Here is a 19,771-nt window from a genome sequence, read left to right as displayed (position 1 = left end):
TCATCAGGATCTAAATGTCATTAACTATTAATCAGATTTTGAACTTGGTGGTAACATCTTCTGAGGCAATTCGAAGTGTGCTTTAGGCCCCAAATGTCAAAAAGACTTTACTAGTTCACACTATGCTTTGTCATGACTTACGAGTTTTGGCTAAATAACAAACATTTCCATCTTGTTCATGCATAGTTTGCATGCCATAAATGAGCAAAGAATAATTCAATATGACTATTCACGTTTGACTAGTTTCCAAACAACATCTTTCTTGTTTTGTTGACTAGTTTCCAAACAACATCTTTCTTGTTTTGTGTATTTCCTGGGGTTAGGAAATGTACTCAATTTAGTGGACTGTCCTGAACTTACTGTAATCATCACTTATGCATAAACCTTTTGTGTGTAAAGAGCCAATGCTTTTGGTATACACACTGCAAAATGTTTATGAATTCTCACAATATCAAGACAATGTAGATGTTGACCTCATTTGGATACAATTTTCCTAATCACATTCCTAGGGAATACTAGGTGGTCTAAAGAAAGTTTAATCATACCTGTTGTGCACAAGAGTTCATGCGTTTCAAACTTGAAGGTAATAAACCTTCACACATTTCATCAAATAGGTTAAATGAGATGGAGCAGATATACACATATTGAACAAAACCAGAGGAAAAAAAACGGGCTTGCATGTGGAAGGACTCATATACAGGATGCAGCAAAGGAAACACACATTGGCAAAGCCAATAGATCTGGTTTTGACTGGCAGTCTTTAGGCTTTGTGAGTGCCTATTTCGTTTTTGTCATAGTTTTTGCAAAACGTTCTTGTTTGAAAGGCTGCTGAGCCCCCTCCTCCCCCCAGTGTTAAAAGAACTGGCTAAAAACAAAAATATTTTTTTTGTCTCAAAAAGCGCACAGTGCTATAGCAGTCCTTGACTCTCTGTTGTGTAGGCTCTCATTATCCTAATGAGACTACTGGATTTGGGCGACAGAATCACTTGCACTGTGGGGGACTGAGTCTGAACCCACTACAGGTGACACCTGTTGGCCCAATCCGGGTTTTGTTCTAGCTATCTAGCAGTGCCTGATCGCCACTCAAGAGTTGGGATGGTTGGACAACCGAGCGCATGACACAATAGACTCCTTCGGGAAATTTTGGTCACTCAGATCTCATTTGTTTCTCTCAGCTACAATAGTCTCACATATGCAAGTACAATCGAAAGCAGAATATAGTTCAATAAGGGTTTATTTAAGTAACTACATCTTCGATAATAAAGCATGTAATGCAATAACTAAGATGATGAAGCATGACAGGATGAAAATTGTGACAAGAAGAGTAAAGCATAAAAATAACACTACCATATTGTCACTACGATCGTTAAGAATAGTCCTACCTAGGCTGTATTAGAGCAAATCATGTTAAGCTTTAATTCTGCCCTTCAAGTTCCCCTGGGAAGACATCATCCCTCATATCTGAGCTAGAGGCCTGTCGTCTACATAAGCTGCGAAGCACTCCGCAATCAGCATACAGTCGTGGTCATCTGGCTGGAATCGTCCTCTGACGTACCTGGGTCAAAATAGTGTTTTTATAATAAAACAGCTGATGTTCCAAGAAAGGATCCCCACATAAGACTGCGTATGTTTCTGTGAACATTAGAGGCAAAGCGTACCACTTTTGCTGGCAACCTATCTTACTGCAGCCTTGAGAAAAGCACAGAGTGAAAGAAATGTCTTGTTTAAGAACGCAGTGCTGGCCTAGGCGAAGAACAGCTAGATAGAGAAAATAAAACAAGACCACAAATGTGGCTATTGTAAAAACAATAAAACAAAGCTGAATAAAGTATGTCTACATTAAAGTATACAGCGGCAGGCCTAGTTTGCTAAAATAACGTGTATGACTAAAATGGCTACACAACACCCTCCCCTTTCCGGTTTAAAGGTGGTTCAAAGCCTAATTATGTATGAAAGCTACTAAAATTTAACCCAAGGCATATGTATAAGGATGGCAATTAAAAATGTTGTGTGGAGTCAGGAAAATCCGATTTTCAAAAGTCATTTTTTAAATCGCCAATTGAGTCGGGGATAATTGAAGACAGGAAATCTTCTACTTCGGCGAGTGGTGTAAATTAGGAAGTTCTTTATCAAACAAAACCAAGGAGCGTTCGTGATCCAAAGCCTGAGCTTCAACCACGGCAGCAGCGTTCCGTTGTGTGCCCAACAGTGAGTTTAGAGCTGCATGATCCACAAAAGGCAACTAATAAACAGCTTCCCGTAGCAAATGCACCCTTAACGCGCATGTCTGGTAATGAGCCTTCAGCGAGAACATCAACAGATCAGTGTCCAATGAAAGCAAGCACTGCATAGAAAGACAAACTTTAAGTGCATGTTCAAACGAGCACCAGAGGCACCGAAACGGGCTGCACACAATGCAAAACCAGTCTGATTGACAGAGACTAGTCACACTCCAATTGCTCCAGGAGTGATGCGCCAAAGTACTGTATCATGTGTTCACGACATAGCTGCACTGGTGGAAGCGCTTTCAGTCCTTGTTGTGAACAGACAGCCATTGCGCAGAAAAAGTAGCAACTGCAAAATGCCATCTATTATACCCAAAGTTATCGGAAATCCCCCGAAAATACTGGAGAATATTGAGTGGATGGCTGAAGGTATTAAGCGGAATATAGAGGAGAAAGTGTGAATGAAACCAGAACCAACAGCCTTAAAGAAATTTGCGATTCCAGTAGTACTTGATGCATTAAATATTCATCCCAGTAGCTTACCAAAGTGTCTTGGAAAGTTAATTCTTAAAAGAGACTGTATCTCTGCAGATGACCTTGCAACCTTAAGCGTATAGGTCTCGCGTGCAGATGTGAGCGCCACAAGTTTTTGAAACAACAAAGCCTTGAGTCTGCTCAGCTTGTCAAAATTCACATTTGAAGTAGCGATATGGGGCCAAATCTCAGCTACTTCATTCTGTTGTGTAGGAGGAAAAAGTATGTTCCCGCAGCATGTAACAATCTTAGAGACCGAAACGAGAAACTATTCCGGCTCGCATCCAACAATAGTTTTCAATATTGAAGAGGACAAAGCTGCCATTCAAGAGCACCTGGAATGCAGGTCTAATCAAGGGGACTGGGATTCCCTTCAGATAACAAGCCAAGTTCAGTGCCTAAGTGTTACACGCAAGGACAGCTGTTTACAAACCATCGAATGGGTGACTGACGTCTCACATTCACTACAGCTAAGAAAGACCTCTTTCATGACACTGAGACATTTGGATGAGAAGGGTAGCTCCCACACCTTATGGATGTAACTATCTCCTAGCCTTTCATATCTGCCCAATGGAATGTGTTTTAAGAAGGATGTGAATTGAAGTGTTGAAATAGGTACATTAATGACCCCGTGTATTAACCACTCAGCAGATGGTATTTCAGCCACAGTAAAAGGCCACCTTTCTAATTTTTCAATATTTAACATGACGTTGCTTCTTAGCCGTTAGTTGTTGTTGTTGCATTAAATTAAATGTGGAAAATATGTCCCTTGCGCCAACGTGTTGCCAGGGAACGTAACATGCCTTCAATGTTTGTAGTGTCCAACCTAACTGCATAATGGACCTTAGTTAGCTCTGTCCATGGTGTAAAGAGGACATATCACTTTGTATATGTCTATTGCAGAAGAAACTGTGTTGTTTAAGGTGTATATCCGGCAGGACAGGGTATTAATCCCATTATCTAGAACCGTTAATGCTTTCTGTAAATTTTCCTGATCTGTCTTAACCGGGCAGCGGCTTCTTGTTGCGAAAGCTTCCAAATTTCATTATAGACTGCATATAAGAAGCGCTTTCTGCTTTGTTTTCTGGGGCCTAACAGGAAATCCTGTAAGTCAGTGTTATTAGACAGGAGACCGAGGTGTTCTCTAACATCATCTAGTGAGGAACTCTTCAGCCATTGCTGGCATAGTTTCCCTGCACTGTATGTTGTTACTATACCCGCATGTTCAGATGACACATAGCGAGGGTCTGGCCTACTTGTTAAAAAAAAAAAAAAAAAAAACCTGTGGAGTTTATGACATGTTTAAGACACCCGTTGGTATCTATTAGCCACAATAACCACCTACCAGGACGTGAAAGTGAAGCATTAAATGTGCCATTTTGGACCCATTCATCGAGCTGATCTTCAGTTGCATTTATATACTTTCACCTTTTGTAACCTTTTGCAGGGGCAGGAATACTGGGTGCATTCAGTTCCTTAATCTTTGCTATGCCTAAACAGCTTGTCTGTTGTATAGTTTCTTTTAAAAATATAATTTGAACAGGTATCCGGCATGCTCTAAATAAAGCTTTCATTCCCCTTATTTGCCAATTTTTTGTTCCCTACACACTTTTTAAGTCAATCGACTTCAGCCAATATTCATAGCCTTCTATAGCCAACCAGGAAACAAAGGAACTGAATAAATGAATTTTGTATCTGTTAATAATATATGTACCTTTTCCATTAATGGTAATTTGAAATAATATGACTCAGCATTTTTAACATTGTGCCCAGAAAAATATGTACATTTTTCAGAATATGTTTTAGAACTCCCTTGTGGTGGAGTAGGACAATGTTCCCATTGTGTGCAATTAAAAATTGTCTTTGGGGTACTTGCTCTGTGAATGAAATGGTGTTCATAGTAATTCTCGCAAAACATGTCACCACAATTCTCTTTGGATTGATAAACATTCTCACCTTCAAATACAGTAAAATACTGCAATTCAGTCATCAGAAACAACTCCGGGTATTATTACATAGAAAGTTTTTAAACACGTATGGTATTTTAATAACCTCCATCGGGCCGTAAATATCAAATTTGACTTTATCCCAAACAATCCCATCAGGAATTGGTATAGCGGAAATGTTCACGAAAGACAAGTCCCTGCGGACCTTGTGAGAAGAAAAATGGGGTTTTAAGACCTCATCTACCAGTTCAACTGTTGATCTTTCAGGAAGGTAATGACCATGTATTAGTAGAAGGAAAGTAATAACAAAGCCAATCCAAAGGAGGAAAGCTAATATAGTCAGGGAAAGATAGTTCCATGGGAAAATAAAGTAATTTGTTTTAAGCCAATTTTTGGCAGTTCAGATGTAGAAGAAGCAAATGAGTCTGAAAAGGTATCATTGATGTCAGCAAAGTATCCAGAAGCAGTTTGTGCAAAAACTGAAGCTGTATTTAGAGGAGGAGAACTGGTAGGGGTCTCCCGCGGTGGTTCTCCGTAAATGATGCCCTCCGTCTGTGTAGAAGTTGAATCAAATCTATCGGCAATTTCTATGCTGTTTGTTGTAATAGATGTTAGTGGAACTAATACAAGATTATTTTCCACCCTCCCCAAGCTTGGAGAGGTGTCCGTGTTGCTGCCCAAAACTTGTAGAGGCACATCTATACTGGTTGCTTCTCGTGGTCTGCTGTGCAGGATCGGCCACATGGTGTAACTGGACATCATCGATGGATACAAAGCGGTTTTCTTTAGCACCATGCAACGGTGGTAGAATGACAGTTTTGGTACCGTGTATTCCAAGGCCTGGGACCGGTGCATGATAAGAAGGACCAAACTCCTTTTTCACAGCAACTTTTTCCAGTACTAGATCCCCCAACCTTTGGAATCCAGCTGGTAGATGTTATTGGCACATCCTTAATTCCTATGGAGGCAGCACTGGGAGAAGCACTGTCGTCACCGAACTCTTGTAATTCCTGCAAGACAGTGACACATTCATTCATGTCAAAAGGTGTTTCTGCCGCCTCCACGCCTGGACCATCAGGAACCTTCTAGGCAGATTATTAAGTGCTCTCTGGACTCGATACAGGTGATTATGCAAACTACGACCCGTACCTAATACTCTGGCTGTTAAGGATTGCTTTAAATCATGGTTTCGTCGCTCCACAATACTATTTCCCTCGGGGTGAAATGGGGACGAGTAATGGAGTTGGACCGCTAACAAAGCCCTGGTGTCCCTGAATGCCCTTGAGGCAAAAGCAGGGTCCTGGTCCAAGTGGAAAGCCGCAACTTCATATGTGCCGATAAAGACTTGCAAATTTTTAATAACCGTCCGAGCGCCAGCTGAGCGTTGTGGCCACACCCATAGAAATCTAGAGCAAGAGTCGACAGCGACTAAGATGCATTTGTATGCACTGTCCGGTGTTAGGGGTCCGCAGTGGTCCAAGTACACACATTGTAAAGGTTTGCTGGAAATTAGAAGGGGTGTCTGCGGTTGGGGTTTGACGGTGGACCACTTAATTTGTTGGCAGATGTCGCAACAAGATTAGCCACCAGCTCACCACCATCCTTAACGCCTCCTTAACTACAGCCACCTTTCCCAATGCATGAAAACACATGGAGATCTGGAGATCAGACCCCTCTTCAAGAAACCTTCGGCAGACCTCAGAGAGCTCTGGAACTACCGTCCCATCTCCCTCTTCCTGTTCCCCGCCAAAATCCTGGAAAAGGCCATCAACCTCCAACTCACCGATCATACGGAAAGAAATAAACTACTGGACTGGCTCAATCAGGCCTAAGAGCCAACTACAGCACTGAGACAGTCCTGATCGCAGCAACAGATGACATCAGAGCCCTACTTGACAGAGGAGAATCAGCCGCCCTCATCCTCTTTGATCTCTCCGTAGCTTTAGACACTGTCTCCCACCACACAATCACCGACAGACTATGCCAGATTGGAATCACAGACCATGCGCTCAGATGGATGGCATCCCTCCTCATGGGACACACCCAGAGAGTCCGCCTCCCTCCCTTTACCTTGTAACCCAAGCACACCATCTGCGGACAACCCCAAGACTCCTCCCTCAACCCTACCCTCTTCAACATCTACATGACAGCACTCACACACGTTGTCCAATTGCACAACATCAACATAATTTCCTAGGCTGACGACATTCAGCTCGTCTCACTCTCAGTGAACCCCAGCCTAACAAAGACCAACTTCCACAACTGCCTGAAGAATGTCGCCACGTAAGTGAAAGAAAATTGCCTCAAACTCAACACTGACAAAACTGAAGTTCTCATCTTTGGCAGACATACTTCCATTTGGAATGGTTCTTGGTGGCCAGCGGAGCTCGGACCTTTCCCTATGCCGAAAGACCACACCTACAACCTCTGCATCATACTTGGCGGCAAACTCTCCATGAAACTTCAGGTCAATGCCATTGCCTCTGCCTGCTTCCACATGATCCGCATGCTCTGCAAAATCTTCAGATAGCTTCCCTTTTGCGCAAGAAAACTGTGACGTAGGCTCACATCACCAGACAGCTCCTCTATGGCAACGCAGTCTGTGCCGGCACCACGACCAAACACATGCAAACATTCCAGACAATCCAGAACACAGCAGCCAGACTGATCCTCAGCCTGCGCAAGAGGACACATCACCCAGCACCTAAAAGACCTCCACTGGCTCCCCATCCAGAAAAGATGCCAATTCAGGGTCCTGACACGCATGTAAAGTCCTCCACAACCAAGAACCACACTACATGAACCGGTGCCTGATCTTTCCACCGACTAACCAGAAAACTGCTCCTTCTCCTACCACATCACCTAAGCCTGGAACACCCTCCCACTCCACCTCCTCACCTCACCCTGGCTGAACCACTTCAAGAAGAGACTCAAGGCCTGGCTCTTCAACTGATGCCTGCAGCACATTGCTTGGATACCCCCTGAGTGATTGGCCACGCTATACAAATACAATGATTGATTAAGATATTACTATCCGTCTTTATGGTGATGTGAGAAAGCCTTGTCCATTCTTTTTGTCTCACATTTGTGTGTAGGACATTCAAAATGTCATTTGAGAATTTTAGCTTCACCTGATTTTAGTGGACAACTTGGTCAAGAAAGTAAGTCCAAAATTCTGCATAGTGACTAGCCCTGGCCCCATTTAGGTGCGGAACGGCCCAGATGGGCTGTCTTTGGTATGCCTTTGACATTGATTAAGTGAAAATAAATCTAAGTAGAAACAGAAATTAACAATATTCACTCTAAATGCGGTAAAATGCATTATATTATATGATTTGAGCTTTTGTAATTTGGCTCATGTCTTCCATTTCTTTATTCACAGTTGAAATTAATTCAGGTGAAAATTGCTCACGACAAAAAGCACAAAGAATAATATGGACTGTAATGCCCTTTGAAGGCAGAGCAAGTGCTTTCACTGATGACCGAGTAATATAGCCTTACGATTGGCAAGGGAGTCTTTCTAACCTGCTTGCTTGTCACTGTGAATAGATGTACCCCACTCGCGCAATGCGTGTTCCTTTAGACATCATGTCCCTTGTGTCCAGCTCATAGTTTTGTGGTGCAGTGGGTTTGCTGTCCACTTCCTAAACAATTCTATTTAGACGTTTTCAATACAGACTACATAAAAATGCCAGTTTATGGCCTTAGTCAAATTTAGCAAACCATACACTGGGCCACTTCAAGTCAGGGTTTGAGGCTCTATTTACAGTAACCATTTGTTCTGAGTTCAGAATCGTCTTTTGAATATTACAACACAAATTACTCTGCAGGACTATTTGCATGTTGGTTTTGTTTATTTTTGTACTTATTGTTTGACTTGCCTGTATTTTCTAACTTCGGATGACTTTGTAGTGGATTCCATGCTCATGGTGGGAATTCATCCAGTGTGCTTGTGTTAAATCGTTGTTCATATCCAGCTCTGTGAGCCTTCCAGGTATTATTGCTGGTGTAATCTTTTAAAACAAGCATTGACAAATCCAGTAGGCTTAGCCTACGCAAGAGCTATTGGCTTGGCCAATGTCTTTTAGCCATGTTGTACAGGAGTGTGGCGTGGCATGGCGTAGGGTTGAGTTCAGTGGCTTAGAGTGGAGTGGTGTAGAGTTGAGTGGTGTTGAGGGCAGTGATGTAGATTGCATGGAGTAGAGTGGTGTGGAGTGGTGTAGAGTAGAGTGGCATAACGTAGAAAGGTACTCTGGAGTGAAGTGGCGTAGAGTGGAGTGATATACAATGGCTTAGAGTGGACTGGTGTAGAGTGCAGTGGCGAATGGTGCAAAGGTAAGTGGTGTCTAGTGCAGTGGCGTAGAGTGGTGCAGGGTAGCATGCAGTGGCATAGAGGGGCATAGAGTAGAGTGCAGTGGCCTAAACTGGTGCAGAATAGGGTGATGCAGAGTGCATTGTCATAGAGTGGTGCAGAATAGAGTGCAGTGGCGTAGAGTGCAGGGTTGGGGGTTGACAGAGAAAAGAAGCAACATGGAAGGGGGTGATGGAACAGAAGCTCAGTGGACAGGGCTATGGTAGCCGGACTGAAACGTAAGGCATGAGTGGCTGAGCACAAAATAAGTAGCTCGAAAACAGGAGCCGTGGATGGGCACAAGTATTTGGTAGATGCTTCAGGGAGGGCCAAACTCAAGAGTATGAAAAGGACATGACGCCCACATGCCTTGACAAATGGGAGCGAGGCAAACAATACAGACTCTGAAACTAACAAATGATAAACTCTGGGTGGGATGTAAGCCCTCTGTATGCACACAAAGGTTTCACATAGACCGTGAATTCACTGTTTAGGCGATACCTAAAAAGGTCTTACCATACTATTGAACTTTAAACTTTGCCAGACTTTATAAACTTTTCTAGTTTGTAAAATATTTCTTGCATAGGCTTTTCCTGTAATCGTTTGGTATCACTTCCTGTTTCAGAGGTTAATGACAGCTTGCATAAAAGGAAAAGGTTGACGACATCAGCGAAAAGCATCACAAAAAGTTAAAACATAAACAGTAAAGATGAGCATTTTTTTAGATTTTTTGAAAAAGTGTGTACTTCCAGTTCAATATTTTCAGCAGGCCTACTGGCTATGTTGATGTGTTCACAATGAAGAAAATATTTTCCAGTGTTGGGCAACTGTTTCAGCATGTTGAAGTCGCTCTGTATAACTTGTTTGCTATATACATCTCTTCTTCCAGACATTAATGGATGGATGCTCACATTGATTCTCTCCTGCAGACCTCCCTTCCTCCTGAATGAAATGGCCAAAACCAGACTTGGTTGTCAATGGCTTTGAACAACATTCTCTTGCCCATACTGCTGTGATGAGTCCTTTGGATCCATAATGGACTGATCCCTGGTCACCACAGATCTCCAAGTAGTTCAGAATTCATAAAATGTGGCAGCGAAGAAACGTCAATCACTGTGAAATTATTCATACCCTCTGTACTTCTGCAATTGTTGCATGTCCTTTTCTTTTTTTATAGTGTAGTAACCTCTTTAATGTTTGCTCTGAGTCAGAAGCTGAATGGCACAGCTAGGTCAGTACCGTGCTTCGTAAATATAGAAACAATATATATGTAAAGTTTTCCCTTAATTAATCTGCAGTAATTCTATATATTTTTTTATTTTCAATCAGACCTACAAGGCAGTAGCCCCACTGATTCCTCATGCCTGAGTAGGTAGCTCAAAATGCATTACCATGTAAACATGCTGCGTTTCAGGTGAAGCTTTGCTTTGTTTCTCTGTTACGCCAGCCAGTATTCAGCAAGTGCCTCAATGCTTTGGGAACCAGCTGCTTTTGTCGATCTCTTGCCTACCTACCTGTACTTTTAAAGGATGCTCAGGGTGGGGCATTACTAGGAGCTTGTTGATTTGCAAAAACTATTACAAGTTTATTGTGAATACCTGTAACCTTTGTAAACCTATAAACTAATTCTGTTTCACATATGTCCTTTACTGACAATGGAACACTTCGAAAATGTCTTTGATTTAACTGAGGCATATCCTCCGAGCATAAATATGCACCAAAGTCATGAAGTAATAATAATTGATTTGATATACTTGATTCTTTTCTTTTTCCAATAGGATTCCCTGCTCTTGATGCTGATGTCAGTTTGCGGGTGGAAAAAGATGTAGAAGTAGGCTTGGTGGGCGATGGTTCATCAAAAGGAGGAGAAAGAATTATTATTCCACACTCTGGTAGCTTACAAATGTTTCTCAATCCTCCTATTACTCACACAAGGCTACACTATGTATTGTTAATATTATGTTCAGTCTTGTATGTTGTGTGTCTGCTGTGTCTGATGTCATGTAAAATCAGTATTTTTGGATGGTTCCAGCAGTTCGGAGAAAGTCATTGTTGATGGGGCTGACCTGGCCTCATCATTGACCTGGTGGGGTGCAAAGCCTTTCCTTCATCACTTGTACCTATCCTGAATACTTGTACAAGTATATATTTTCTATCATCATAACACTTAACAATCTAAATTATTTGTGCAAAGATGCAAAAGAGGCATTACCTAATAAGGAGTAGCAAAGAGCACCAAGTGTTATTCTGACGTAAACTACCATAGCACAAAATATGGTAAAGTTATGATAACCTGATTACAGCTCAGGTAACACTATTTTGCAATGATAGTGCTCTGATGTTACAGCATCTCAAGTGGATCCTGGAGTTTGCTAAAAATATTCAGCATTTTTAAAATGCCCAGACCTCAACTCGCCTGTGGTCACCAATGTTTAAAATACTTTTACAAGCTGAAAGGTCAGAATAATTGAACGTCGCAGAGGCTTTCACATCCGACGAATGACTAAAATAGCGTAATGAGGTAACCTTCTAAGAAGGTGCCAAATATGAGTACAATACAGTAATAAGAATACTTGGCATTTGACATAAAAGGACTGGCATTCATGTCAACAAATACTATCAATGTTCAAACTGGAAAAATCTATTTTAGTTAGATCATGAGAAAATTGTTGTAGTTATTGGAACATTTAACTGGTGCAGTAGCCTTGTTTGACGTACTACAGATCTCCATGCCAAAACCAGATAAAGCAGTGCAATATATCCTGCTACACAGACAGGCAATGGGCATGATATAGCTGTTGCCTTAGTTAAGCTCTGGTACCTGCATCACAGCAAGCAGTGTGCCATGGTTTTCCAAAACAGTGCTGAACACACTCTGGCTAAACCTTTCCACTCAAAAAACTCCGACCACAAGCACTACCTCCACTGGTCTAAATAAGTGTCCAAGACCCCATCACAGCATAAAAGGTGTCAAACAAATTAATGAGGATTTATAAAGAGCTGGGTGCATCACAATTCATTTGTTACAGCTGCTTGTGTGTCTTCTGTAACTAAGCAATTTCTCTTCAGGCTAAAATAACAGCACCAGGGCACCCCAGGCTGCTAGCCCCCCTTTTCATTTTTTTCCCTATGCATCATGATTCTGCAGTAATATCAAGGAATACCAACTCCCTCATACCAGTAGCCCCTTTCAAAGAAATATGTAGCACCAGCGTAACAATGTACAACACCTAGCTCTTACTGCCACTACCCCATTTATGGGGCTCCTCACTGACTTTCTGAAACAAGGAGCGACCCACATCTAGTTTACCATTCTCAGATCATTTCATTGCTAAAGAAATCTTGTTCTCATACAACTACTGGTGAAACTCCAGACACCCATGCTCAATACTGACTTTCAGAATTCTAGTGGGGATCTGCCCAGCACCAATGACCAGAAACAGAACAATGATCTTCAGACTTGAATTACTCTCTCTCTAGTTCAAGGCCAGCCTTTGACTGTTCTGCTCAGCTTCTCGGTGACATTGGACACCATGGACCATGCAGTACTCTTAAACTCTCATCTAAGTCAGCAGAACAATCTACCAATGTCCCACTTCCTTTTTATCCAGTAGCACCCACTGGATCACACTTGCTTTCTACCTATGTATATCATCCAACATTAAGTACAGAACTCCATATGGATTGTCATTCTTCAGCAACTCATTGAATGCCTTTAATGATCCTCCTGGCCAACATCCTCAGCAATTACAAGTTTTAATACCACATGTACAGGTATGCCAATGATTTGCACTAGAATTCCTTCGCTTTAGGCAAGTCTTAACCAGTCATTTTCAATCCTAGTTGAAATTTGCAATTGATCCTTCCATCCATGCAGTGCTTCAGATAGAAGCTCAAGATCCTGTTCTTCATTTGATCAAAGTATAACCAGGTTCATTCTTCACTTTTCCACCACTGTTTCATGTGCTTCTGCCGTGAACATGTGCTCACCTTTTTCTGTCCAGAAACCCACGTCTGCCCCTCTGCTTCTTATGTTCCAGTTAAGGTAGAGCATATATTGCTATTTACGTAGGTTAGTGAAGGATTCTGTCCGACTGGCATTCAAATACATATGTATAATAAGCTTTAAAGCTCAGTGCGTCCATAGGGAGCTTTGGTGCTGAAGACTTGCAAAGACAGAAAGCACACACTGATGAAGCCAGTAAGCCTTGTTTCTTTAAAGACGTGAATTTTTGTTATATTAAATGCTTGGTAATGGTTGGGCAACTTTGTGCATATTGCTCCCAGCTGTCTTAGAGAGAAAACACTATAATGAAGCTACAGCAGTGTGGCAGTATTTTTGTTGCATCCGTAAGCAAGCCTATGTTTTTGCACGTCTTTGCATAAAAAGCTATAATTCCAACAACATGAAACAAACAAATGCACAAGGGTGATTAGTGAATAGCATAAGTCTGTTGTAAAGACTAGCAAAATACACTTTCTAAACAAATAACCCTTAAACCAACAAATGTCATCGCTTCAGTAAAGTAAACATGTCCAAGTACACACACTGAATTATACTGAACTCCAAGCTGCAGGCCATGTTGCTTCTGCAGCATCATTCAAATCAAATCTTATCACACATGGGATGAATACTCTATGAAATCCAGTGGTTGAGGTTGGCTGATCCAAATCCTACTCTTAGTACCACTTATGAGTCCCTGACATCCAATGATGCCTGTAGCAAGAGCCAACAAGTAAGCAGGAAAAAGGTGGGTTTTAAGCTTTTAACATGGATGTATTAAAATCAACTCTATTTGGGACCAGCAAACACCTCCAGTCTGCCACTGAATTACTCGCTTTTCATCATCCTTGGATCATCTGCATCATCATCAAATTTGTATGTATTTTAATTTGAGATAACCCAGATTAAAGTTGTGGGGACATTACATTGAAAATACCTATGTTTTCTGGTACAGGAATGAGGAGAGGGGCCTGGTTTTTTACAGTTTTTTTTACAGTGGCTAAACACCCAGAATGAACATTTACAGTGCACTGTTAACATTGGTAGGAAAACATTGACTTTCTTTGATTGATTGATAACTGACAAGTGTGGTAGGCTGCACACCGAGGTCTACTCAAAATAGATACAGGAATAGCCTTTTGAGTTTTGAAAGTCATCATACCAGGGCTCTATGTAAACCGCTTCCTGTGGGACAATTTCGGAAAATTGGAAGAAATTGCATGGACCTGATATTTTATGCTAAGCGGGCGACCGAATTAAGTAGCAAGCTGCAGATGAGGGATTACCCTAAAGCTGAGAAATAGCAAAATAAAGAGCACTCATTAATAATACGGGGGTTTATTGGAAACATTAAAAACAAGAGACTTGCACAATAGTCAATGGTGTCTAACAAACTTTAGAATAGCATAATAAAACAGGATGAGCCTACAAAAAGGAAGTGAGGAACACATAAAATATCTGTTGGCCTACAAAAGAGGGAGGAGCATCTATGGCACACTGATGCATGCTACACCAAAAATGCAGAAAGTAGTGAACCTGCCGACAACATTATGGAAATACCACCACCCATGTTGAAACCCAGCAAAGCAATAAACCTGGGACTGACTCCCCCATCAAAGCAGAGAAGATGTATTACATGCAATAGTAATAACGTTATATGCATGTTAAAATGCCCATGAGAATTAAAACATATATAGGGCTGACAACAAGAAAAAACAAAACAAGAATGTTAGAACAAAAGAATACCATACAGTGTAACAATTATTTGGTTACCCAATTCCTAGGAAAAAGCGACATCCAGCAGATGGCATAAGGTGGACAGTGATTAAAAAAAATAACCCTTTGCTTAATAATGGAACTGTGACTAAAACACTACTAAAGAAATAAGAGTGTCAAATATGTCAATTAAACACATGTAAAGGACTGCACAATGAAGCGGAATGGAGGATATTCTAAAATAATTGTCAAGGTACATTATAATTACCCAGTTTTGAGTATAACTCATATTGAGTAGGGACAAACTCCAAAAAGCCCTCTAATATTTAACATTTCTAAAAATGTTTTTTTTGTCGTGTGACAGATATCAGTTATGTAGTCACAAATAAGACTTCACACTATCAAACCAGCATATTGGATGTTTGTAGGCTAAGCTTTACTACCAGTTAAACTCTAGAAATATGCAGAATCGGAATTAAAGAAGAGCGGTCATTTTTCCATACCACATAACTATAAATGTTGAACTAAGCATGACTAGTCTTTCTTCCCTTCATAATGAATAAGCAGATCACTTGAATAGCGTTGAGGTAACAGGAATCTTTTTGACCGGTCTAGTCTTGTCGAAAGCACACCGTGACAACGAGAAGTATGCCAGGAAGCTCAGAAATGTTACTTCCTCACATATTCACGTGAAGGAAGTAGACGGCGTGAGCACGAAAATTGGGATACGATCAGTGGCCTACTTCAGAATGCATAGCATAGTAATTTAGGTTACATCACAGTGGTAAATGTTGTACCTTGACGTACCAGGTAACAGCAGAAGACCGTATGATCTCAAAAACCAGGTTATGAGTAGACAGGAAAAAAGTTTTGCAGTTTGGATGGGATAATGTCCATTATCAGACTGATCAAGACGTAAGGACAGAGAGTACAAGGCTGACACAACTATCACTGCATAGATCTGGGTATGAGTGACAGTTGGTTAAAGTTAACAGAGCGATACACTGGGAGAGACTTTGAAAAGTGTTGCTTTTGAATATCATTGTTATGCCAAGCAGTGAGCAATGACTGTGAGCTGAATTACTATTCTTTTATGCCTAACTGTATATTCTGTTGTTAGATGTTTACCATGGAGCAAACCTGGACCTCCATTTAGGATTTATGGTTGTATAAATGCTTTCCATTTAAGGTACAATACATTGCACAGGAGGTAGAGTGAAGGAAAATAAATAAGAATAGGGATGTATAGGGCTCCATTTCAGGAAAAATCCCCAGATCTAGTCAGGCAAAGTCAAATTGGACAGAAATATGTTGACACTGAAGATAGAGAATTAGGGTTCCTTAGACTAATATAGGAACAATCCCCTTAGTGCTTTAGGTCTGTCTTCGCAACGCAGTTGTCTATATCACCTATTACTATTACTTTTAAAAACAATGCACAGGGTGGGCTTTGACTCTGCCCAGAAAAGTATTTCACTTTCACTACATGCTGTTGACTGGTGTATTCCACGTCGTAAGGAGTGCTTGATTTCCGAAGCTTGATGGACTACTCTACATTTCAAAAGTACAATGAACTTCACACATTAAATTATCTTTCTCATTGATGCATACTGTACAGAAAGTTATTACTATACAGAAAGTCATAGATGCATACAATACAAAAATTAATTGTTTGTTTTGTTTTTTTCACTGCAGTGGGCTTTTTTTGTGGTTTAGGATCTTATTAAGAGTTAGGCATATGGCATACTCCATCAAAACATGGAGGATATCTGTGTGCCATTTTAAAAGTGACACAGGCTATAATGCACTTATAATATGATGGATGGTACGTGCACTAAGATTGTGATGGAGTGTCCTGTCCACTACACTCTTAATAAGGTCAGGTCTCAAAATGTAAGCCAGAACTGTTGGCTTTGAAAATGCTGGAATTCTGTGAATGGAGGTAAGGAACTCAGAATTAAACAAAAGCACATCTTCTCCTATTCAATTTTAAGTTTTGCTACAACCTCCTGCCCCGTGCAATGTCACCTGACCTACCTTTAATTGTATGAATGCTCATACCGTTAAACAAAAAGAAAAGGTACTCGTGGTGCGCCCACTGTGTAGGTCTGTCTATAGCGAGGAGTTGACTTAATGAATGAAGCTTGCCATTAAATGTGGATAAAGATCCAGCGTCCTTTTAAGAAGATCTTTTGCACAGTTAACGTAGAGCTCAGAAGATACAAGTTTATTATATAACTCTCAGGACCAGACTACTCGCTGGCAGTTGAACAGTGATGATTCAGATAAGGATTGTCAAACACTGGGGCAGATCTATACCTGATTCTCATTAGACAAATGAATCCTGAAGGGATAAGTTCACATACTCAGTGATTATCCTGAAATTCTGCCATGGATCTGTACCTCCAAGCCCTCGTCACTGCTGGATACTCTGCAATTGTGTTTTAATCTTTTTATTAAGTAGCAGATAACCTGGATTTGAATGCAAGTAAAGATGGAAAATAGAACTAAGACAACATTGAGTGGCTTAAGACCGTAGCATTGTTCGTGAGAAACTGATATATCTCTCAGTAAAGCCCATCCGGCTTACCTGTCAACTTTCCATTCTCTCTGGTACAATAAGGTGTTTGCTGTACCAAGATCCATGTTTAATAATCATTCCAATAGGAGAAATAGACATTCTATTCAAAGGAAGGTTATGATAAATTGATGCACTACATTACTACATTACTACTTTTGTTGTTTGCCTATACAGGTCATCCAGTTGAAAGGACTGATGTGCTACACAAGATCAAACGTGATGGTATGCAAAACTACAGTTTTCCAAGCACAGGTCAGGAACAATGGATGTAATCATGCAATCTTTTGTCTTCTCAGACCCAGGGTTGGCTTTAATTTTATAATTTCACCTACTACAGTATAATAAAGTTTCTTCAAGTCTGCACGAACCGTAGAAACGTAACAAAGTTGGGAAAATGAATGAAAGCATGTTAAAGCAAATTTGCAGATGTTGACTATATTACCTTTTTGAGCCATGCAGAAAATAGGTCTAAGTAGAACGAGAAGGTGGTTGTTGTCAGCAAGTGACTTGCCTCTTTTGCCCATGTATTTTCAGTCTAGAAGAGGAGGCTAACTAGTCTTAAAGGTTGGTACTGGCCTCTATGCTATTTGATGAGAGTGTTGAGTTCCTTTTGTGAACTATCCAGTGAATTGTGGACAGATTGGGCTCCTGGTTGGGAGATGAGGCTAGCTTGTTGCCCTTGCAGAGAGAGGTGAATGCCCAAAGTCCAGCAGGAGGAAGTGGACAGCTGGGGGCAACGTTGACAGCGAGATACTTGCTAAGGGTGGTGAGTTTGGCTTTGTTGGCTAAGGGATATGGGCAGCTTAGGATCCTGACAGAGGAGGTGAACAGATGGGTGTCCAGGTAATGGGATAGAAACAGTCTGGGGTTATTGGCAGAAGGTTATTCATTTCCAGTCATCTTGGCCAAAAGAACATGGATAGCTGTAGTCCTGGCAGAGGATGATACTGTGCGCTGCATGTCTTTTTTGAAGAGCGGGAGAGGGTAGCACGGTTAAACAGAAGAAAGAGGCTGGCAGCTGGGGGTGCTTGCTGTAGCAGCGTGAGATGAGGAGCTGAAAGTTCTGGCAGGAGTGGCTCGACAGTGTTTGCGCATACACCCACCTGGCCAAAGCACTTCCTCACACTCCTTACTTGAAAGGCTCATTTGAGCTTCAGCTCAGAGATACCTCTCTGGCAGTGTAGAGCTTATCAGAGTCACTCATTTAAATGAGGGGGCTGGGGGTATGGTGTTTCTTTGCTATCTTCAGTTTGTTGATGGATCTAGTCAGCATGGTTATAATTGTGGAGATCCTCAGGTTCCCGGGCCACGTTGATAGGTTTTGGTGTGCCTGGTTCTCTGTTAACTGTTTAGCAGACTGGGCTCTCTGCTATTCCTGGGACGAGTTTAAATACCATCCTTGGACAATGTTCTCTGCCATTGGTTAAAAGCTGCAGAAGGAAAGGGAGTGGCAGGCCAGTTCTCCTATCTTCATGCCCACTTGATTACAGCGACTGTCAGAGTAAAGGTGAAGCCTTGCCTTTTATTTAATTTGTATTTATTTTGGTTTCATATTGCCTGCGTGTTGAGAGATTGAACTGTACCATAGATGGTAGGTACAGTGGAAGAGGTGCAATCAACAAGGGACTAAGATAGTGTTGGGGGGCGTTTGTGCCTGACTGTTATGTTTGTGTGTGCCCATGTCTCAAGCAGCAGTAAGTGAATGTGAGTTCATTACTGAGGAGGTAAGATCTCAAACCACAAGCTTTCCCCTTACCAATGTGATTTAGCAATTGTGCAAAAGGATGCATGGTGTGATTACCATGGCACAACTTTCAAATATGCTAGTGCAGACCTCAGTGATCATACCTCAACGTTTCTTTCAACACAGGGCCAGGAACTTTCACACCAGTAACTTCATTCAGGATGATCCAAGAGGTAGAAAAATCTGTGATTTCCCATCGGCACTCGGGGACACAAGACATCAGAACCCAGACAGGTTTGTAAGTCAGTAATCATGCCATAGCACTGAGATGCGACACCTCAGCGATGTCACCACACAGTGCAGTCTGTTGGTCACCTCAGATCTGCTGCCGTATTCTAAATTTTCAGATTTCATTATCAGTGACATTTGATGGGCTTCTTGCAGGATCTGCATTTAGGTTTCCATCTCCTTTGACTCTCTGTTGGCCTGACTGCTTTTCCTAATGAAATCATGCTTTTCCTAATGAAATCATGCTTTTCCTAATGAAATCATGCTTACCTTCTGCTGGACACCTGATCTTGGCTTATTCTAATATTCCTTCTTTAGAACATGTAATCAAAGGATTTAATGAGTGATGGTAAACTGTACATAATTAACTTATACCACCAGATGTGTTGATAAAAGTGGGTGTCTTGTGAAAAATGACATAACAACCATAATATATCAATAAT

The 19,771-nt window shown here is 41.3% G+C and overlaps 1 protein-coding gene across 5 annotated transcripts in view; it reads left to right on the top strand.

The window, feature by feature from the left end:
- The window catches only part of LOC138286607 (zinc finger protein 664-like), a 73,854-nt gene that overhangs the window by 32,889 nt on the left and 21,194 nt on the right, over positions 1 to 19,771 (top strand). For 4 of the 5 annotated variants that reach the window (XM_069227035.1, XM_069227039.1, XM_069227037.1 and 1 more), the window contains 3 exons: positions 10,835 to 10,948; positions 17,531 to 17,608; positions 19,227 to 19,334. In XM_069227035.1, the coding sequence (XP_069083136.1) occupies positions 10,835 to 10,948; positions 17,531 to 17,608; positions 19,227 to 19,334 (300 nt within the window). The remainder of the gene's footprint in view (positions 1 to 10,834; positions 10,949 to 17,530; positions 17,609 to 19,226; positions 19,335 to 19,771) is intronic. The other variant, XM_069227038.1, reaches the window with a different exon arrangement.

This window comes from Pleurodeles waltl, chromosome 3_2, assembly GCF_031143425.1.
Source record: "Pleurodeles waltl isolate 20211129_DDA chromosome 3_2, aPleWal1.hap1.20221129, whole genome shotgun sequence".
In the NCBI taxonomy this organism is placed as follows: domain Eukaryota; kingdom Metazoa; phylum Chordata; class Amphibia; order Caudata; family Salamandridae; genus Pleurodeles; species Pleurodeles waltl.
Note: the sequence above shows the minus strand (reverse complement) of the source record. Positions and strands in the feature narration are given on the sequence as shown.